The sequence below is a fragment of the Sander lucioperca genome, chromosome 4 (genome assembly GCF_008315115.2).
Source record: "Sander lucioperca isolate FBNREF2018 chromosome 4, SLUC_FBN_1.2, whole genome shotgun sequence".
Classification (NCBI taxonomy): Eukaryota; Metazoa; Chordata; class Actinopteri; order Perciformes; family Percidae; genus Sander; species Sander lucioperca.
The window spans coordinates 5,798,745-5,822,576 of record NC_050176.1 but is presented as its reverse complement, the minus strand read 5'-3'; the positions used below and the strand labels follow the sequence as shown (position 1 = coordinate 5,822,576).

Below are 23,832 nucleotides of genomic sequence, written 5' to 3'. Positions count from 1 at the left end.
TAAAACACAACAGCTATAAGGTAGGGCTGCACGATATGAGGAAAATATGTGATATGCAATAACGTTGTTGAATAACGACATTACGTGCGACAAATAAAACAGATATCCAAGTGTACTCAGTTCTGCCTTTCTGCTGCTTTCAGTATTCTGCTAAAATACAACAAATTGCTTGTTGAATTCAAAACATATGAAAGGAATTCATTTCCAACATTCTTTTATTGAACAAATGGAACATTGACACAGGCACCACTAAAAAAATTACATTTTAAAGTGCAGTTTTCTACAGATATTTTCTTTCAATTAGCACAAGTGAAGAGAGTCTTCCCCGATGTGTGGCAGCCTTTTGCGATGTGTTTATTGCGCCTGTTGATATTGCGATGATGATAAAAATCTAAGGGGATTTGGCAGTGCTGACTCTCATGTAATACCCTAGCCGAGCAGGAGATGTCAGTAATATATGGAGGTGATCCTTCATGGCCAAAGCAATCTCAGTCCCACACTCAAGGCCCCAGCTGTCCCCCTATGGATTCCATGACCTCTGCCTGTGACATGGCTTTCAAAATAACAAATAGGATTTATACACACATGGGTCATGCATTTTAGGCCCTCCTTCCATCCCACTCAGGGGGAACATTAAAGTGGAACCACCAACGAGCCTAACCCCCTACAATGAAAATGTATGCACTGCATTCTGTTACAGAAGTGTAACATGATAATGAGAGTGTTTCTTGCATGGTCAGCTCATTTGGATGTTCTATTTAAGGAGCTGTACTTTTGCAATATGATAAATATTAGTTTTTAATTACCATCAGGGCTTTCTGACAAGTACAGGTCTGCCTTAAATGGCCCGCTGAAACCGGAATATTACAAGCAAATATGCTATCAGTGCATTAGCATTGCTGGTCATCATGTTGTCACTGCTTGCCTTTAAAGCGTAACTCTCGCCAAAATGCAACCTAGGGTCTTTTTGTAAATGTACCCGAGTCAAACTTTCGTTTAAAAGCATAATTAGGACAGAAACGCCACTTTTAAGATTTACTGTATTCTCGTTTTCGGTCAAATGGCCTTTTGAATGGGAGTGTTAGGGGCACTAATAGCATCAAAATCACTATTTTTAAAACACTAAGAAGGCTCAACACAACATGAAACTTTGCTCGAAGTATCACCAGGGTCTCTACACATGAACTCCAGCATTGAGAACATTGTTTGTGTACACAGAGTTTACTAAAAAGAAAGGTTTTGAACAACTCACTGCAGCTGTTGTTTTTCCGGTCGGCGTCCATCTCGCAAGTCAAAAATAGTCGAGGGAGGAGAGTAAAGATGGAAAGCTCCTAAAGCTTAGTTCCATATAAATGCACGGATAATTTATTGTTTTGTCGTTAGTGAAAAACAACATTGACCTTGTAGTTGAAAAAGGAGCCTCATATAAGAATGACATTTCCTCCTATGGAGTCCGTTCATTCGCATTCAGAGATCGCCTATTTTTGACTGAGAAAATGGCGTAAATGAGCATAAACAACAACAACTAAAGTGAGTTGCTTAAAACCTTTCTTTTTAGTAAACTCTGGGTACTCAAACAATGTTCTCAATGCTGGAGTTCATGTGTAGAGCCCCTGGTGATACTTCAAGCAAAGTTTCATGTTGTGTCGAGCCTTCTTAGTGTTTTAAAAATAGTGATTTTGATGCTATTAATGCCCCTAGCACTCCCATTCAAAAGGCCATTTGACCGAAAAAACTAAAATACGGTAAATCTTAAAAGTGGTGTTTCCGTCCTAATTATGCTTTTAAACGAAAGTTTGACTCGGGTACATTCACAAAAAGACCCTAGGTTGCATTTTGGCGAGAGTTACGCTTTAAGTACAATTTTGAGGTACTTGTACTTTACTTAAGTATTTCCATTTTCTGCAATTTATACTTCTACTCCACTACAATTCAGAGGCTACTGTTTTACTCCACTATATATATTTGATACCTTTAGTTACTTGTTACTTTGCAGATTCTGATTCAATAAACAAAATATATATAAATATATATGTAAAAACAAAGTAACTATTGGTGTGCTTCTAGTATATTTTGTACATATTCTTTCTTTCTCTTACAGTTTTTTTTTAATTGAATTTCACAATGTACATAAATTGCACAAAAAAAAAGAGCATTACTACATTGTGGTATTGCTACTTTACTTAAAAGGTGCAGTAGGTAAAACTTACAGCCTGTAGTGCAATTTGCAAAAAGCCACAGCTGCAAGCTGCATGCTGAAAATGGCAAGTTCTGAAAGAAAATTTGGATTGTGCAACAAAGCAGGTCTGCTTGGTTCTTTTGGGAAATGGCTGTAAAGATTTACAAAGAATATGTTTAAGGCATTTAGTCTCTAACTGGGACGTTTTGGGACCGATTGGCGGGGTTGCTGTAAACGAAGTACACACAGCAATACACTGGTAAGAGCAAATGACATTTAACCGTGTATCCAGCTAATTTAAATAGCTCACGTTACTGTAGTGTGTGAACAGTTAACTTCATTTAATATTGTATGTGGCGTTTTTCTTTTGTGGGGTGCAAATGTTCCACCAAAACAAGTTCCTTCCCGAGACTATTTTGCAGAGCCGCCGTCGGTGCGTCCGGAGCTTAGTGCCGCCAAGGACGATTGTGATTGGTTTAAAGAAATTTTTCTCCTATTCAGGAATGTATCTGTGGAGGTGCCAGACCTTACTCTACAGCGCTGTGGAGATTGGTCTGGCAATGCGAGACTAGTGAGTGTGTGTCAGCGAGAGAGAGAGAGACTCAGAAGAGGAGGAGGGCTTGAGGGGAGATGGAGAGCATTTACAGTAGATGTGTTGGCCACAGGGCTTAAACAGAGTGATTCCTAAAATAAACTGCACTAAACAGACTGGAGCATGTTATTCCCAAATTAGACAGAAGTCTGCATGACAAACATACCGGTGTACACAGACACACTCACACGCACTTGCACACAAGACATCGGTATGATTAGCAGAATCACTGTCAGCCCTTCTGCCCCGGACACTGAACTGCCACAAACACCGCCATCGATCACTGCCACACTGTAGGTCGCCATGAGCCTGAATGTCAGCCGATGGCTTACAGCAGGAGAGACACACATGTGATGACTCAAATCGATACACACACACACACACACACACACACACACACACACACACACACACACACACACACACACGCACACAGGGACACACACACACACACACACAGGGACACACACACACAAACACACTGGATATTTAATCAGTTTATCAAATGTATTTATAACCTCGGTTAGAAACACACAAAATTCAAATTGTTCCAAAAATGTCCTAAAAACTAAACAAAGAAATGTACCGGAACCGGACATACCAACATGCAAACACAGCTAAGATTTGAAAGTCACAGGGAGTGCCTTGTCAGCAGAAACACTGTAACACACATACCTGTCGATACATACACACACATGCAGCACAGGCAGGCATCACTAACCAGCTCATATTGATGCCTCCGCGAGTGCCAGCCATACATTATTAATATGGGAGCCTGTTCAGATAACTGGAGCTCTGGAGCAGGCTATTACCTGGGAGAAATGGGATGATCCTCTTCTTTGGGTCTTTCTGCCCTCCCTCAATTGGGAACTTGTCAAGTATCTGCATCTAGGGAAACAAGAGGAGAGACAACTATTTTAATCATATGGCATCAACATGTATAATATTATAGTTGTATACATCATATATGTGCTTTCTTTCCGAAAGTGAGATAATAAGATCAATATCAAGCTCATGTCTAATGAGCTGGAGCCAGGTGAGAATTAGCGTAGCATAAACACAGCTAGCCTAGCCAACACAAACGCAAAGGGAAATGTAAAAAGACAGTAAGTGGTTTAACAAGGAGTTATATTGGTGAACAATGGCCGAAAGCAGCAACTTCCCTGGGTCTTGTCGTTACAGCCTGGCAACTAGCGGAGACGCTGCTTGTCAAAAAAATAATTCCAGCATGTAACCCGTAAACCCACAGGAATTTTTACATTACTTTTCGTGTACGGCCCAGTTAAACAAACAAGGTACAATTCATTAATAAGCCTGCTTTAGAGGTGCTGACAAACCCAGGCTAGTTTTTGTCCCTATACCCAGTTTCAATGCTATGTTAAGCTAATTGTCTCTCAGCTCATGCTCCATACTTAACACACGGACATAAGAGTTGCATCAATCTTCTCATCTAATTCTCGGCAAGAAAACAATTTTTTCCCAAAATGTTGAACTATTCATTTAACAAACGTAGAAATAGAAAATGAGTTATTGCGGTCTATGGTTTGGAAGTATGTTCTGACAACAGTTAGCTTAGCTATCTTATTCCTTAATCTTAGTTTAACAGTGGCTAGCTAGCATGCTAAAAAGACACAACATGTAAATAAAGAGGCAGGGGATAGCCGCTTCCCATCACCGGTTGAATGCGTTAGCGCCAAGCTAACATAGCCTACTGATACCAAGCCTCCGATTCAAACAAATCTACCCCCTAACATGTTTAAGTAACAGAATACCACTAAGATTAGTAACTAATCACTAAAATCCAAATTATAATCCCTTACAATACTTACTCAGAAAATATTCCCTTTACTGTAACACACTCATTTGTTGCTGCCCAACACTGTTTTGTACAGAACCAGGCTAGCTATTTCCCCTGTTAGTAGTCTTTGTGCTAAGCTAGCTAGCACACCAGATTCCTACTTAATGCACAGACATGAATGTTTTATTTTACTCTCGGAAAGAAAACAACATGCTTAGTATTCCTTTAATTTGATGTTTAGCTTATGTCAGGTGTTTTTTATATGGCAAGAAAGACTCGTGGACATTTTTTTTTTTTTTTTTTTACTAGTAAACATCAAGTAACATCATTTTGGGGGTGGCACCCTTCATATGCACTTAATCCCCACATGAGCATATCACACATCTTCTAATGATTAAAGCCTGCCAATGCATCTTTGGTCCGAAAGGACGCTGAGCAGCTGTGGCCCGGTGAGATGTGGGGCTCACAGGCGTCAAACAAGCTCTGATTTATTCCTAAAGCACAGCGACACGAACATGGTGGGAGGAGAAGTGCTGACACTGGAGCTGGGGGTGCAGGGCAGGCAGAAAGAGAGTGAGGGAGGATGGAGAGAAAGAGAGAAACAGAGAGAAGGTAGCGATAAAGCAGGGAAAGAGAAAGAGAAGAGGGGGGCAGAGCGAGAAAGAGAGATGCAGCGGAGGTCAGGGGTGTGTAGATGAGTGTGTAAGCCCTATTGTGTTTACCAAGTGTCACCCTTCAAATAAATCATTCAAGAGAGGGATTAGAAGGAAAGTAAAAGCAAAGCAGAGGGGAGATGCAGAGGGCTAGCAGACATACTGTACAGCAATGCAGCAATCCATTTCCTACAGTAATGTGTAGAGGGGGTGGGAGAAGAGAAGAGAAGAGAAGAGAAGAGAAGAGAAGAGAAGAGAAGAGAAGAGAAGAGAAGAGAAGAGACAGATTGTATCTGTATCTGATGGTGGAGGGCTGTAAAAGACCCTGGGGAACTAAGGGAGCAAACAGCTTGGTGGGGCTTCAAGATATCTTGAGATCTAGACACACACACACACACACACAGTCAAATCCCCAATGCCCCCTTCTGACACATCCGTCCCTAGATCCAGTTCGTCCTGTCCATCTGTCAAACTGAATGCACCTCTCTATTGAACTCCTGTCTTCTTTTTTAACTGGTTCCACTTGGGTGGAGAGTCAGAGGACACCAGGAGAGAGAGTCGATGTCACACAGGTCACTATCCAGATTCATGGTCTGTCTCCCCCCCTCCCCACCTCTAAGGCTTGACATGTAAGCTCCTGGCCCTTGTAGTCTTCAATCAGCTGACTTTTTATCAGCAATCTTTTTCCCACAGTTAACATGGTTAGCGAGTCAAGCCCACCCCACCGCCCCCCTTCCCCCAACCCCTCCTCTCGTCCTCATTCTTAGACTACTAGTCCAGTGGAACTGACCCACTTGGATCAATGTCAACTCATTATTTGAAACGGTCTCCGGTTGATTTAAGCGCGCCCTAAAATGCATGCTTTCCTGGCGCTGCCGATAGATTCCTGGCAAGAGTAAATGTGCTCCCATCCCGCCAGGAATTGTGGGATCACAGAGAGATAAAATGGTGAGAACAGGTGGGACTCAGGTTACAGAGCCTGCGACAAGACCGCTCTTTTACATAGTCAAGAAATGCTCAGCACTTGTGTCTTGCTTTCCTAACTTGTAATATGATAAACACACAATCGTTACATTATTAGGCCAGGTAGTACAATTCCATTCCCAGGATGTCAACAGAGAAATAAATAAAAAGAAATAAAAGATATTTTTTATTTATTTTTTAAACACTCTTGCCAAACCATTGCTCCACTTCCCAGACTTCACTTCACTGTCTCCTTGGTAACCAGCACAGAGAGAGTGTGAAGAAGAGTTGTGAAGGGACGTGATTGGATGACGCTGCACAGCTCTGGACCACTGCTGTAAATGTTGGGAGTCAGGTAAAAAAAAAGACAAGACAAGAGGTTCTTTTATCTCTTGTCAGAGTGAGTACAGATGACTACGATGTAATGTTTACTATACTGCCCAGGGTCTTTGCTTTTAACACTTAATTCAAGCTGATTCAAATGATGGATTACATTGCTCTGAATAACAGCATTAGCCTAAAACATTGAAAAGGAAATGCAATACTGCAAGGGTCAAATCATATCATATAACTGATACCAATCAGATCTCATCAGATAGTATTTGGATGTTAAGTATTCATTAATCTGATCCCAGACAGACAGAGGAACAACCATAGATATAGAACTGGTTGTTCCTCTGTCTGTACATGTAGAACATTGAAACATGTACAGACAGAGGAACAACCATATATCTATGGTTGTTCCTCTGTCTGTACATGTTTCAATGTTCTATATCTATGGGAACAACTGACAACAGGGCCAGGGTTGGACTGTGTTCAGAATGGGACCGACAGCAGCTCCTTCTTTATATCAGGCACATGTGCTAAGAATAGAGCCTCCATATAAGGAACTGCGAGAGGCATTTGGAATAAACTTGGGGGATGCCATACTGTTATTGTGCAGTGGATTGATGCCTCACTTCCTGTTGGTAGTCATAAGACTGTGAGGGTATAGCCCGGGCTTTGCAGTAGTGGACCGAATGGAATGGAAATAAACACACACACACATTCAACTAGGGATAGACTGATTATCGGCCTTGGCTGATTATCGGGCCATTTTTTGGCAGTTTGCAGATTATCTTTATCTGCGTTTTGTTTGCCTGATAACTGATAAAGTTAATGAATTAAAAAGTGTTCTACTTTGGCTCCGCTACAGCTCTGTGTCTGTCCCTCTGCTTCGGTTTCACTCACCACTGTCCCGCCCACAACACTATCTGACTATTTTTATGTACAAAGTTTCTAATTTATTAAATTTAAACAAAGTTTTGTGTTGGAGTTTGTAACATTCCAAAATCTTAATTTTGACCTAAATATTTTATTTTCACTGTAAATGTAGCTCAGCGTAAGTTCTTACAGGAAGACTTCATATTCCTTTTTCATCATTCCTAGTTAAAGTTAGGAAAGTTAGGAAGACTTCCTAAGGAAAGTTAGGAAGACTTCATATTCCTTTTTCATCATTCCTAGTTGATCAGCTGTTTCTCGGCATGTCACTTGTCAGTAGTCAATCAGATTCAGCTGTGTCGTTAATTAAACCAATCAGAGTCGGGCATTTGTCACAAGCCTATCACAGCATGACATCCTGTTTTAAATCTGCTCTCTCCTCTGCGGTTGTCAGTTGTCGTTTCAGGAATAGAGTGCATCCCGCCTCCTCCCCTTCAACCACCGGTAGTCTCGGCCACGTCTTCGGGTATCGTCAGCGCTTGGCTCTCTATTGGTTCCTGTGCACTTTCATCACCACCACCAGTGTCTGGACTCCATCGGGGGATATGTTTGGGTTCACTACCCTTTATGACATATGGTTTCGATGGAGTTCAATCTCCAGAGATTATACAATTCCCATTTTATGTTTGTCTATACAATAAATATGTTCATATTTGCTATGAAGTCTCTCCTGATTGAAATGCATATTGGTTCCAAATATCGGTTATCGGTTTCATTAACTGGTATCGGCCTTGAAAAAACAGTATCAGTTGATTCCTATGTTCAAGGCAGCCATGTGATATTTGCGCCATTTCCATGGCAACATGGCGATAGCAAGTAAGGCCACAGGTTCAGCATGCTTGTTCTCACTGGTGTCACCGCAAGGCATGATGAGGTCATTGCACTTGCTGCTCCACTTGTGTCTGGATTTCTAGAAGCAAGTTGGGCTGTAACTAACGATTATTTTCATTGTCGATTAATCTGCCGATTATTTTCTCGATTAATCGATTAGTTGTTTGGTCTATACAATGTCAGAAAATGTTGAAAATGTGGACCAGTGTTTTCAAACCCCAAGAGGACGTCCTCAAATGTCTTGTTTTGTCCACAACTCAAAAGTATTCAGTTTACTGTCACAGAGGAGTCAATAAACTAAAAAAGGTACACATTTAAGAAGCTGCAATCAAATAAGTTTGACTTTTTGGTTATAAAAATGACTCTTAACCGATGAATCGATTATCAAATAGTTGGCGATTAATTTCATGGTTGACAACTAAATCGATTCATCTTTGCAGTTCTAGAAGCAAGCATACAGTTAATGGTAAAGCCAACACATAGCCAGTCTCCAGGATGTAAACATGTTGTTTTCTCTCACTTTTACTCCCCTTGTCTCTCTGACCCCTATTTGATCTTGATGAACACAAGCTCTGGAAGGAAAATCTAGCAGACATCTTCGACACGTGAGGAATTTATCTATAGACCAACTTTACTTTCTTTATCTTTCTTAGTACAGTTAAAATCCTAAAGACAGCAGGGTAGAAACTAATGGAGCGCATTGAATCAAGTCTCAGCATGCATTAGCGCCCAGCAGTATTCAGTTTCAGGGAGACAGATGTCTCAGATGGGCTCGGGGGGGGGGGAAGGCGTTCCTTTCCAGCCACAATCACTCACAGTTGTGTCTCTAAATATAAACTGGCACCCTGGCACCAGATCTGGACAAATCACTGTCCGTGGTTGGCACATTATATTTGGATGGAACATGATATCCTGCATGCTTCTATGCAGTGAATGCATGTGTGGGAGTAGCGTGGGGGTTGGATTTGTCTAAAAATTTGAGCTCTGTTCCAACGCTGTGGGGTGTTATGCCCCATGTGGCAACTCAGGCTCCCTTTAGTTTCAATAAGACAACAGGTGCAGGGATGTGGTAACTTCTGTCCGTCCACAATCGCTCATTTGTCGCTCGCCAATCTCAGGCAACAAAGCCTGCTGTGGCCTTTGGAACAACGCTCCGGGGATGGGCTTTGACAGGGAAATACACTTGATGGAATGGGATCCCTTTTTCTCCTGGGGCTGAACCGGAATCCCAGTTTATCTTAAAACATGGTGCCATCTAGGGATGTCACGAGAACCGGTACTTCGGTACCAAGTCGTTACCAAAATTACCGGGGGATGCAATCCTTCCGGACCTGACAGGGGCACTACATACGCCTAACGTTACAAATGTTCTAGTCTGCCGTTAAATGCTGAAGAAGAAGAAGAAGAAAAAAATGCCTATCAAAATGCCACAAAAGCTCAAAGGAAGGAATTTGTCTTTTAATTGCTTGTTTTGTCGATGAGTCCAAAAGCCAACTATATTCAATTTGCAATGAAATCAATCAGAGAAGTGCAACAAAGTCCCACATTTAAAGAAAGTAGAAACCAGCAAATACTTGACATTTTTGCTTGATAAATGCACAATAATAAATCGATTGTCAAATTTGTGGGCATTTTATTTTTCCGTTGACAGACTAATTGATCAATTAAATAATCCTTTCCAAACTGTTGTAATCACCTTATTAATTATACTTTCAATTTTAGGTTCGGGATAAAAAAAAATAGCAGTGTAAGGTGCTGATGAATGATTTACACTGCTTAATTTAATTTCATCCGAGCGCTCACACTGAAACAAATGAAAGAGCTGTGAGCCAGTTTGTGAGTGTGTCAATTGTGTTACCCCTGTGTCAGAGCTGAACTTCGCCTGCTGGAGGAGAACCTTGGCAGGAAAATGCAAAGTTTTCAAACCACTGGAACAATCCATACGCCTCTCTCCATCTCCCAGTGGAGTTCAGCAGAGGTGGTGTTGAAGTAGATGCTCTACTCACACACAGTCATTAAAAATGCATTAATCTAAAAGATAAAACAGCGTAAGCTGTGAGAAAACCTTGGAAGACAGAATAGGTTCAGTGGGAAAACAAGGGTACAAGACAATGAAAAACGAGCCTCACATGCTGTAATTTACAGGCATTTAGGCCACAGATGACATTATTTATATATTATTATATATTTAGCTCATCATAAATTGCAGATTTCAAGGGATAAGAAACAAGAACAGAGCCAACCACGATTCAATTTAAACAAAGAAGAACCAATCATTTTACCCTATGAGCTGTGCCCTTTATTAGTGGCCAGTTTTTAACCGACCTTTAAGCTCTGGCTAAATGTTCCAGTGGCATTTTCAGGCCATTTACTACCTCAGCTGATTGGCTGAGTTCTGCCCGAGCAACCGTACAACAGCTTCGCTTTCCAGAGCAGCCGCAACCTCAATCTGAGGAAAAGGAACAGTGTTGGCTTACACACACACAGCTTCATTTTGGGGTATGTAAGTAGGCCAGCCAACTTACAGTTCACTACAGGCAGAGGCAGAGAGGAAGGGCTCTCACCTGTGCCAGGGTTCAGTGCTAACAGAGTAGCGTAGGACCTAATTTAGCCACGCTGACGACTCAAGAGTTTCCATGCTGATAGCCAGGACAAGCCTTGGACAGAGTGGCCAAACCCCAGTCTCTCCCAGAAGGGGTGAATCGGATGGCAATGCCCTCCCTCTGTGTGTGTGTGTGTGTGTGTGTGTGTGTGTGTGTGTGTGTGTGTGTGTGTGTGTGTGTGTGTGTGTGTTTGAGTAGGTGCTTAATGCACTCTATGGCCCACACTTATAAGGGCGTGGAAGGAAAAAAGAGAAGTGAGGTTTGGAATATAACCACAAGTGGGCTTAGGGAAGTAAGGAAAGCATGAAAGAGAAAGACAAAACACTGGAAACTAATTTGGAGGAAAAATGTGATTTAAACGTAGCTGTTTTTCCTTGTCATTTCATTATGTTATTCATGTTATTCAATGACAAGGAGACCAGGTCAAGGTTAAAAGAGAGCTTTATTGATTACAAAAAAACCACTGCAGTTTGCTTTCATTGACTGTTGTGAGCTTGGTTTTGTAGTTTGGGACTATATTTTCCCTAAACTGGTTCATTTTGAGCAACACTGCTAAAACAGTAATTTTGGATGCATAATTTTTTTGCATTTCAGCTCTTTGTCATATTTTGTAGTGATCATTTGGGTTGATGTTATTGTTGGTTGGTTTGCAGTCGTACGTTTTATGGCGTTTCTTTATTTGGATAAAACTAATTGCACAGGGGTCACCCCATTTATGTATAATAAGAACTGGATACAGTGTTTGAGGCGGAGCCCTGTTCATTCCTATGAGAGTTGCTCAGTGGTGCATGAAGCCTTCATGGAGCCAAAAATGACCTGGATGATCTGCACTGCTTCCGCATTGTGCGGTCCATAGAGCAGGCGCACTAGAGACCTCCGCCGGCCAAGCTGGCTAATTCCGGTTTAGCGCTACGCTAACTTGAATGGGGATTAAATGATTTAAGCGTGCATAAATCAAATTCTGATAGTGAAACGAGTCATTTCGCGGGATTAAAATGTATCCACTGATTTACAGACATTTCCTTCGCCATGTAAGTCTATGGGAAAAAGACCGTCACCGTTTGGCGACTATGTTCAATTTGCTTCCAAGCCTGGCGCAGCCTGGGTCACTCTGTAGAAGCTAACTTTCAAATTGTAAATGGTACAGTGGTGTGTTGAAGGGATTTAATTACTATAATACTATAGTATATAAAGCAATCCGACTGAGATGGAGAGGTCAGTGGGGGGAAATTGGATCACCCCCCCCCCCCACACACACACACACACACACATTTGCACAGACTAACATGAAAAATGCATGCATGCAAAACAGCCTAACATATAATGCACTTGACCCCAGGAACGTGCAGGTTGTGGCTGATAAGCCAGGGGGGAAAAAAAGAGACCAGAGGAGGGGTTGGAGAGGGGTGAGGGTGGGAGACAGGGAAAGGTCTCTGAGGAGAGACAGAGCCAGACGGAGGAGAGGAGAGAGATATGGGAGCAGTGGGGGAGAGAGATATGGTGAGAAATTGTAGGAATAAGATATGAATGGCAGTGGGGAAGATGTGACAAGTCGGGTGTGTGAAGGCAGGCAAAGACAAATGGGGAAAAGACTGATGGGGACAGCAGAACAGAACATAGACACCTGGGTTTCACTTTGAATTCTAGTGGGAACTCTCACCGCTTATCTCAGCGTGCCTTTATCTCGGTTTCGTCTCTCTTTTTCAACCAGGTGGCATTGAAAGCCTGTGTCCTGCATGTCCTGTCCTGCCTGGTATTTACCCAATCACTGTTCATTAACCTGCACACAGAGGGGCGAGGCAGGGCACTGGCTGGACTGGGACTGGCCGTCGCCACCAATACTGTAGATAAGAGGAGGCTTATGGTCTATGGATTTTGTACTCGGCAATCAGCAATAAACCTGAAGGGAAGTTTGTTTTCGCATGTTTGGAATGTTAGATGGGCAGGGTTTCAGGCTTCAGGAGAACACAGATCGGTTAATGAAGATAGGGAAGCCTGCTCGATTCACTTTCAGATACATGGGTTTCGTCTGGTATTGCCTTTTGGACTTTTATTAAGTGGCAACCACCACATTAAGGCTATCAAGTAGTCAGAACAAATAGCCCTTCATATAAATCATTTATAGACAATTATTTTATTTCCTTTGAAGAAACATTTTTTTAGCCTTCCAAAAAGAACATTTTGAAGAATGTATTTTGTGATGTATCATCGTTCAACTTATTTTAATGCATTCTTTTTGTTAGCAGGAGTTCAAGACAATCGCATTTAAAATTGTTATGGCGTACGCTTTCTGGAGGACTCCTAAGAAGCCGTGTGCTGTAAAGAGACGTATACTATGTTATCACACATACATAAAATGATTATTTGGTTTACAGTGTATTGCCTATTTTGTTATTATTTTATTGGTCTTGAATATTGGTTATTATTGGTTAATAATGGTTATTGTTTCATCTTGTCTTCATTTTTGTCTAAGTAAGTTTACCTAAGCTGACAACCGAGGCCTACTGCATGTATGGTGATGACGATTGGGGGGGTTCAGGATGTGTTCATGTTAAAAATGTTAATCACAAAAAAATTGGTCCGGCCTATTTGTAGCACATTAACCAAGACAACAATCTCTGTGGTATGATAACTTGATATTAAGCAAAGCAATGTAACCTGTCAATGTCTTTGTTATGACCTAGACAACATAACCTGTCATAAATATAAAAAACTAAACCTAACCAATCCAACCAACGAAGGCAACAAGTACTGGCTAATCAGAGGCTAGGGAGGGACTTGTTGTGACGTGGATATTGATTAGCGTTTACAGTAGTACAGTATTATTCTGTATCACACATCCCTGATAACATATGTCATTCAGCCATTCAAAAGTGCAAGCTTCTCTGCGTTTATTATGCAGACGTCCACAAAACCCAAACCCTGTCCTCTTTGAACAAGATGCATAGTGGGAGTAAAAAATAACAACTGTCTGATTTATCAAATGGTAGACAAAGGCAGGTGGAGGCTTAGCTAGAAATGGAATGGAAGAGAAAAAAACCTTGAGAAGTCTCTCTGTCCAAGACTCAGTGTGAGCTGCCAAAGATCTAGGAGCACTAAGGCTCTAAAGTTTTCATCCACTCTCCTCCCCATCCTGTTCAATTGAAGAAGACCTTGAGCTGAACAGAAACATTAGGGCTGGCCAGCCGAGCAGAGAGAAAAGAGGGAAAGAAAACAAGACAGAGACAGATAGAGCAACAGCGGAAGTCTGTCAGCTGTCAAATATATCTCCAGATAACAGGCAGCAGTGTAAACAGCGGAAGCAAACAGTGAATAAACATATACTTCATCTGTTCAATAAACTGTATGTAATCAAATATGGTAATTAACCGCCAGCAGAAATCACAAGAGGAGGAGTCAGAGATGGAAGAGAAGAAGGATATAGATGCAGAGACATACACTTAGGGCTGAGCGATATGGAGAAAATAAATATCACGATATTCTTGACCAAATACCTCGATGTCGATATTGCAGGGATGACAATTGATGCTTTTTAACAAAATGTTATTTACACACGGAGATTTTTGATAAATAATCATCCGAAATGTCGATTAAATGACTAAGTGGGTAAAGGCAAATAATAGAACAGCTAGAACAGTCTGGCAAGTTCAGAAAATGACATCACTTTACTCCAATGCAGCCTTTAAAACCAGGAAAAAACAATACTTACAATATTACAATATCCAAAATCTAAGACGGTAGTCTCATATCACAATATCAATATAATATCGATATATATTGCCCAGCACTACATACACTCTACAGCAGGGGTCTACAATGTTGTTGTTTTTAAGCCAAGGACCCCTTAACTGAAAGAGACACGGAGCAGGGGAGCCCCTACTACATATATTGTATATTAAGTTAAATCAAGTTAAGCATATTAAACTGGGCCTGCAATAACGTGTGGGCGGCCTAAAGGCTATATACATACCTTTTTAGTGCATAGAATACTAAGCTATTAATTAGGGGTGTGCAAAAAAATGGATTCGTATTCGAATCACGATTCAAGCTCTACAAATTCAAAATCAATTCATATTTATAAAAAAAATTGATATTGAATGGAATCGTGAGCCTAAAAATCGGAATCGAATCGTGATTTTCTGAATCGTACACCCCTACTATTAATATAATAATTGTTGGCATGATTTTATAAATCATTTTGTTATAAATGATATAAATTATAAAATGTAAAAAATCCTTAGGATTAACTGTATCTGTGGATCTTAGTGACTATCTTACTTATGGGCCAGTAAGCCTATCATCATTGGGGTTTATCTACAAATTGTGAAGCTGATTTATATTTGCTAATAATATTCCAAATAATATGTTGGATTCATATTAAGATATTTTAATTTCCCCCTGTTGAAGATCTCTGCTCTACAGTAAAAAACATAGAAAATAGAGAATAACTGACAGACACTTCTTCATGAACTCCCAGCACGTCTTCCTCTGCCTTCATGCAGAGGCTGCCAGCCACTGAGAGGGCCTCTCCACTTTAACACAAAGAACCTAGAGAGGAACACTTCCCCTCTTCTCCACACACTCCATATAAATATATGGGATCAATGTAGCAAAGGCCTGAGCTTCTAACTTGAGAGTGATCGCTGTGTCGATCTCCTTCAGCTCCCTGTTGACTTTTTATGTTGCAGATCTAAGTCTGCTTCTTTACTCAGTGTAAATCAGCCTGCAAAGGAGGCTTTTAGTATGAGGTTTGCTGTGTGACAATATAACAGACAAATCTGTATTTGTATACTCACGTCAATGTCCAATCAACATCTTCTTCAGGTGATTCAAATGTGTCTGGCGTATAGTTTTGTTGCCAGAAGATGTGAGTTGGCAATAGTCCGAGTACTTGCCTTTTCTTGGTGCAATGCAGCGTTGTTTACTGCATTTTATTTAAAAAAAAAAAAAAAAAAAAAAAAGGACCACTCTAGCCATGGATGAGGCTAAGTACGTAGAATAAATCCATGGGAGAACATCAGTTGTTTTTATGCACAGCAATGTTGAATCACAACCTAAAAAATGTCTGCTTATATACTAAACTGTAGTCTGGATCATTAGAAATACATTTTCAGGCGCCTGGGCAGCTCACCTGGTTGAGCGTGCGCCCCAGTCCTCACCGCAGCAGCCGTGGGTTCAAAACCAACCTGCGGTCCTTTGCTGCATGTTCTCTCCCTCCCCTTTCATGTCGAATAAAGGACTAAAATGCCAAAATTAATCTCTCTAGTGGGACATTTTGGCTCAGCTAATTTAAATAGCTCACGTTACAAAACAACCTTACTCTACAGCGCTGTGGAAATAGGTCTGCATTGTCGCTAATTTTACTTCATCTGTCTGCTTTTTGGTGGCTGGCAGGGATCATACAGTCATTTTATTGGAGCTTTCTGAGCTGAAAACAGCTGCCTGCTGCTGGAAAACCAAAAAATGAGCTAAAACTTAAGGCTTAAAGGCTCCTTAGAGCTGAAGGAGTCGGCTGGTAATTAGATGTGGTCACTATGAGCACCCCCTAACATATTACAGTCATTTGATCAATTCTTAAAGGTGCAGTAGGTAAGATTTATAAAACTAACTTTCTGCCATGTTTGCTGAAACTGACCCTATGTTCGAGTAGAACTATATGAAACAGGTAATTTATCTGGCACCACCTACAGCCTGTAGTGCGATTTGCAAAAATCCACCGCTCCCTGTTCAGATGCACCAATCAAGGCCAGTGGGGGGGTGTCTAACTGCGTGTCAATCACTACTCATGCACACGCATTCATTCTCCCTTGTGGGGGGAGGGGCTTAGGAGACCGTTTTGGGCTTTAGCAGAAAGGGGGGAGGGACTGAGAAGTTGTTGATGTTCAAGTCCTGGATCTTCGCAATCCTACCTACGGCACCTTTCATATAAAAATATTGATCGGTGCTTCAGGTATCTCTTAAGGAAGTTACACAGCCAGCCTAAGTATCTCGATAACTCAATAACTAGCATTGCATATTTTTGAACGTTTTTGCTATTTAGTCATGAACTGCCTCACATAACATAGCACATGCATCTCATTATTGTCTTTTTTATGCAGATCCATCTCTACACAGCCTACTGAATAACAAAATTAAACATTTTGTACTATTAAACTAACAAATGTAAAGGATTGTGCAGGATTGTCTGTCAGATGTCTATGCTCTCCGGTGCTTTCTAGTTGATTATGTTTATCATGGCTACCACTTTGGTTTTACAAGCCCTTTTATCTTGCTCTCAGATATACTAGCCTGCAGCATAATGTATTCTGGTTTTCAAAACGGTTATAATTAGAAGGAATCAGTAGAATGTTTTTTAGATCTTCCGATGGAAGTTTTTAATCAAACTATATCTCCTTTTCTGGTGCCTACCGTCAACTCTCCATTCTTGTCTATCCTACAGTATGTCTCTAATTGCCTGAATGTTTCCCAGTCACCTCACAGTCACACTGCAAAGTTTTCTGAGACGTGGAAATGTCCCACAGAACGGCTGAACGGTGCTCATTCATCCTAAATTTAGCCCACTCTCCTGATCCCTTCACCATGGCTGTGGGAAAAACTGCATGCTTTCCCCTCTCTGCTCTCAATCCAGCGAGGACCTGGCCTGGGCTGTCCTGTCAAGTGCCCGATTCTAACAATCAACAACAGTTGTTGTGTTCGGCGTGTAGGTGTTCTTCCTCTGCTTCTCAGAAGAGGCTAAAAAGTATGTTTCCCCGCTCTTCTCTCTTTCTCTCGTAGACATACCCGTAAATAAAATAAAACAGTCCTTTATCCTGGACCTGAAACAATGGGTTCACTCATTCAGCTGAGTTGTCCACAGAACACCTCAAGGACAATGAGGCGGAGCTAGTGGCCTAGCTATTCAGCCATTTATCCTAGAGGATGGCATACCGATAATGCCTTGTGGTCTCGACATATGTTTCCATCAAACGACCCACTTAGAGGTTAGAGATTCCCAATTCAGGGACCTTCCTTTTAAGAGCTTTGACCACAGCTACTGTATAATTTTCTGAGCTAAATATGCGATGCTGTGTGCCGAAAGCCTGCTGCTAGCATCCGTAAAGCTATTTCCAAAAGGACTGGACATCAACCTTGAGACTGACTGTCTGAGCGAACCAGACTAATACTGTCTGTTAGGTTCTTTAAAAGGTACACTAAACTCTGAAAAAGGGATGTCGGAGAGATGTAACATAAAAAAAAATCAGTTGCTGTGGGTTGGCTCGTACGCGGGCAGACTTGTAAAAAGAAAAGAGAGGGTTTATGTGTGTGTGTGTGTGTGTGTGTGTGTGTGTGTGTGTGTGTGTGTGTGTGTGTGTGTGTGTGCACGCGCGCTTGCGGACTGAATACAAACCAAAAGCCCTCTTAAAAAGCTTGAGTCAGAGCGTGTCCTTCTTTCAGATGGTGAACCATGCCGCAGACTTTTATATATATATATATATATATATATATATATATATATATATATATATATATATATATATATATATATGTTATATGTTATATGTTGCTCTGGGCCCAAGGACACCCAGGGCACATCACCCACTCCTCCGAGGTTCCTGAAACTTGCTTATGAAGGCTCCTTTGTAATAAGTGACCCTGAAGAAACCCACAATATCACAATATCTTTGATTTCTTCCATCTGCATCATCAGTGTTGTCAGCATCACCAGCCTAAGTCTTAGTCATCAGGGCCACTAATGTTGCTGTCATTCTCTTTACCATCATCCCTTTTATATATTAAATCACTGTCCTCCTCATTATCACCTCCACAAATATCATCATCATCATCATCATCATTCTCCTACTCTAACTCCTCATTGCTCCCTTCCGCCCCGGGCCCTCCGGCTGACCTGTTCCTCTCCCTGTCCCAGTTTCCTCCCTTCTGACGACGAGTAACATGGGCAGCCTACTTCTGACAGAAGGACACAGTGTTTGACTCACTCATCAGGTCTGGCTGAGACATAACCACATCAGTGGAAGAGCCAGCTGCCTACTGACGAGGAAGATGAGCTGTTCTGTAGTCAGTGGTGGAAGAAGTATTCAGATCCTTTACTTAAGTAAATACTAATACTAATACCACACTGTAAACATACTCTGTTCTTCCGTCTTCCACCTTTATTTATACAGGGAAAGATCAGATTGAGACAAAGGTCTCTTTCACAGCTGAGCCCTGTGTACAGCATCATTTAAAAAAAATAGAGAAACACAATTACAAATAACAATTACATTTAACAACAATTGGTTCATTAAGCATGGATTTAAATTGCCAAGTGGAAACCAAGACATCTGGCTTCAGTTCCTTTTGAAACTAATTCCAAATAAAAGAGGCATTGTATACAAACCAACTCTGAATGAGCTCCAGGAACCTCCAGTACCAACGAATCTTTGAAACCAGTTTGGTAACCACCAATTTTCCAATTTATTTGTCCGCTAAGGTAGTCAGGAAGATTATGCATTATAGCCTTATAGACAAAAATCAACCAATGCCTGGTCCTCCTAGAGACCAACGAGTCCCAGCCCACTAGTGTACAGAACACTGTGCGAAAATTGGCACCAGTAATGAAACGCAATGCTGCACGATAGACTGCATCTACAGTTTTTAAGTTACAAGTGAAAAGTCCTGCACTGAAAATGTTACTTAAAAGTATGTACGATCCAAACTGTTCTGTCACTCAACTAAGTGATTAACTGTCTAATTATTTCAGCTGGACTTATAGGCCGTTATATTGTTGGGTAGTTTAATTTATAATAAAACATGGTATTTTATAAACTGCCAGATTAATTAATTAAAAAAGTACAATATTTCTCTCTGAAATGTAGCAGAGTAGAAGTAGAAAGTGGCATGAAAAGAAAAGACCCAAGTACAGTACATGTACCTCACATTTTTGTACTTGAGTACTTGAGTAAATGTATTTAGTTACATTCCACCACTGCCTGTTGTGGACAAACAGAAATAGACAGGGAGAGGGGGACAGGAAATATGTAAAGGTGTGGAGATGGATAATAGTGAATGCATGCAGTGTTCTGCAGAGTATTTAGCTGACACACGTGTTGATGTGGCAGGTATGTGTGTGTTCAAGCCTCCGTCTGTCTTGACTTGCTTTTGTCTTCCTTGCTCTCTGACTCACTGAGGCACGTCGATTGTTCGATTGACAAAGGGCCAGTAATGAAAACAAAAAAATCAAAGCTCTGTTCCAGCCAGGCAGCTTTAGCGCCTCAAACCACAGTCAAATAAAGAACTAATGGAAAGACGATGGCAGAGAGAGAGAGAGGCGCTACCTTTCTCCCCAAAGAAGTGGACAATGTGAGATCCAACCCACTCGTAACAAAACAAAAGTACACATACAAAATGGCTCCCCACAGGGCAATTCTGGCTACATCTTGCATTAATATATTCATTGTATTAGCCGTAAATTACTTCTTTTTCACAGAGGGCCACTAAATAGCATTAATATAGCTCCTATTATTTTTCTTTCATATTATTTTACCTTAACACCTTCTCTACTTTGCTGGCTTTAAACTGGCAGGGGCACTTTGGAACCTGACTGGATCCATTCAAATTCATCCTTTTACACTAGCGTATGCAAAGCCTTTTAAGGGTGATACAGACAGAGACACATAGAACGGTTCAATGTTGAATGGTTTAATGTTGAATGGTCAGGGCTACATCCTGTACTTCACATGACTCTTCATGTGTGTGTCTAAACAGCGTTAATTGTCCATGCATTTTACGCAGAACATAAAGACTTGGTTTCAGGGACAGAACTAAACAAAGTCAGTCAAAGCAACATCTGTAGCCCCTCTCATTCGTGACGCCAGCCCAGAACCAGGGCCAGTGTGTTTCCAGGAAGACAGCCTGTTCTGGTTATTACTAGGAAACGGTCTTGAAATCCCCAGCGATCTTTGCCAAAGCTTCGGGTTAAAGCGCTCACCAACAGTTTCACAGCGGCCATCCATGTTTCTCTCCTCTAAGGTTAGCGCGGCTGCTGAGAGCAGCAGGGTCTCTGCACCGTATAAATGTTTGGACAGGAGAGGCTCCAGGTTGCTCGGAAAACAATGGGACCAAACAGGACCATCAAAGGCATCTAGCAAGTTCAAAAGGCTGGCAGAGAGAACTTTACTTTATGCCCATACCGGCAGAGACAGATGATTACTCAGCATTAGAAAGCTGGTCCGTCAGTATTGCCAGTGGTAAGTTTTATTTGAGTGTCACAGTGCAAATGGAAACAGCAAGGAACCAGGCAATGTAAGACGTGAGCGGTGATAAATTGCAGTGTGCTTTAAAAGGGACATCTGGTAAATCCCATAAACATGTAGCTAGAGATTTTCACACTAGAACCAAACGTTGGCCATGTGAGAGACTCTTTCTTTGACAAGTCAATGAAGCGCCGACCAAGTTGGGTGATCTTTGCCCCGCACCATCTGACAAAGCTAACCAAATCAATCTTGCCGCTGCTGACTGGGAGTGATTTTGTGCCAAGCCATCCATGAACCATTAAGGTTCATTAGTTTCCTCTCAGGGAAAATGTGAGGGGCTGAATATCAGGAGGAAGACACACATCCACTCCGCTCACCCTATGTCTTTCCAGAACGGAGGAACATTCAGGCATACTTTGCTTGCATTTCTGTGTTTATTATTCTACCTCTATCTTTTATTCCACATTGGGAGTAATCAGTTGCAGGGGGGGGGGAAGTCTATTTTCCACCTCACACTGCCCCACTGGTTATCAATGGGACCTTTCAGAAAGGACCTTTCTTCCACTGATTGAAACATCATTTCCTGCTGGACGAGCACACTGGGGCTATTGAGATGTGCCCCCTGTAACTCTCTCACTATGGCCTTTTCATATTTACTAGTGACCCGAAGACCTCTGGTCCAATATACATATGGTATCAGCTTGCAGTGGGCCGAGTTTGCAAGGGGCATAAATGCACCCAAACATTCTCTCAGTATGGAGCAGTCAATCTAAGAGATACAAGGCAGGGTTTTCACTGCAACTCCTGCTCCGTTCCAAAATAAATAAGAGTCCCCGAAAGAAAGCGTCTGAGCCAAGTCGAGGAAACAGAAAAAGACCTCCTCCGTAATAAGACTATATTTAAAGAACCCACCAATCAGAGCAGCCCGCACAAGATAATCTAATGGCGACCCACTAAAAAGCACGGCACATTAAATTGACTTCCATGTGGATTTCTTGCTTGTACTATAAAAAAAGGACTGTCAGCTCCCTGACGTTTTGAGGGTATGGCAGAGATTAGAAGAGAGAGAGGAGGAAGAGGGGCGAAAGAAGGAGGGGTGAAGATATACAGAGAGCAGAGAGAGAGAGTGATGCGGTTCATTGCTGCATCTCTATGAAGCTAAGGGATACAACCCATGTCTCCCCGGCTCCCCGACCAATTACTAACACACACATTGATTCATTGAGGCGACGAGGTGTGGAGAACATGGGCATAGACACGTCGGCAGTGAGCAGTCGCGGGGCTTACACATTAATCTAAACCAAACAATGCTGCAAGTTCACAGGGTTTGACATGTTCAAAATACATCAGCGTCAATGGAATTAGGGATCGCTTACAAACACATCCCACACGTAGCATGCAGGAGAGTACATGACGGATAGAAGATTACCTGTAGGTCAAAGAATTTGCTGTATCTTCTGTAGATGATGTGGGAGGTGTTGTCAGAGTAGGTGACATTGATGAGATATACCTGCCAAGAGAAAAACGGTAAAAGAAAGTTAGAACTTGGGCCTCAAGCTATTATTTTCATTTTTAAATGTCTTGTTTTGCTCAGCCTACAGTGCAAATCCTGACGATATTCAACTAAAATTATATAAACCAACCAATCCTCACATTTGAGAAGCTGCAACTAGGGAATTTTTGTCATTGTTGCTTGATGAATGACAAACGATTAACTTAGAGCTGCAAAGATTAATCGGTTAATCGATTAGTTGTCAACTATTAAATTAATTGCCAACTATTTTGATAATCAATCTGTTTGAGTCATTTAATGAAAAAAAAAAAGTAAGTGAAGTTCTTTGATTCCAGCTTCCTAAATGTGAATGTTCTCTAAGTTTCTTCTCTCCTCTGTGACAGTTAACTGAATGTCTTTGAGTTGTGGACAAAACAAGACAGCGTTTGGGAAACACTGATCCACATTTTTTACCATTTTATAGACCAAAATAATCGATTAATCGAGAAAATAATCGGCAGATTAATCGACAATGAAAATAATTGTAAACTGCAGCACTAGATTAATAGATGACATTGGCAATCATTTTCAATCGACTATTCATTTACTCAATCTTTTCAGCGCTCATTGAAACGATATGCCAATGAATTGATTGTAATGGCATACACATGTGCTTGTAGCACCAACAAACTCATGAGAAACATGCTCACACAGACCAAGACCAATTCCCCCAACATGAACGTTCAACGACACACACTCATAAATCTGTCAGTCGTACTCAGGGATAGATGGTGGTGACATCATCCCTCCTTTGTCAGCACACTGACCTGTTGGCCTTTACCCTTGGCTGCAGCAATGCCGCAGCCCTGAGAGGCCTGATAAGATTGAGACAGATTCCATTTATCCGTCAAGAGGAGGTAAGTGATGCCGCTATCATTTCTAATCTAATGAAACTTAGATAACCAAGGTAACACATCCAGAGGCCAGGAATTTTTCATCAGCGACGTTAAGAGAAGGTATGATCTTTCATCTGCTGATATACCGTTGTTCAGAAAAGGGCTCTGGATGTCAAAGTACTCAAGTTGAATAAGTTGATACATTACATTAGGCTTTTGAAGGGGAAATCTCACTCAGTTAACGGTTTATTGGGTACACCTTCAGAATCTAATCTAAAACTTATATTGTTCTAATACTCTGTCCACCTCATGGTTGTAAATGGAGGTGGACAT

At 41.4% G+C, this 23,832-nt stretch overlaps 1 protein-coding gene across 3 annotated transcripts in view; it reads right to left on the bottom strand.

The window, feature by feature from the left end:
• The window catches only part of sh3pxd2aa (SH3 and PX domains 2Aa), a 139,340-nt gene that overhangs the window by 96,896 nt on the left and 18,612 nt on the right, over nt 1-23,832 (bottom strand). For all 3 annotated transcript variants that reach the window (XM_031284629.2, XM_031284630.2, XM_031284631.2), the window contains exons 2-3: nt 22,541-22,621; nt 3,584-3,659 (exon numbers count right to left, since the gene is read on the bottom strand). In XM_031284629.2, the coding sequence (XP_031140489.1) occupies nt 3,584-3,659; nt 22,541-22,621 (157 nt within the window). The remainder of the gene's footprint in view (nt 1-3,583; nt 3,660-22,540; nt 22,622-23,832) is intronic.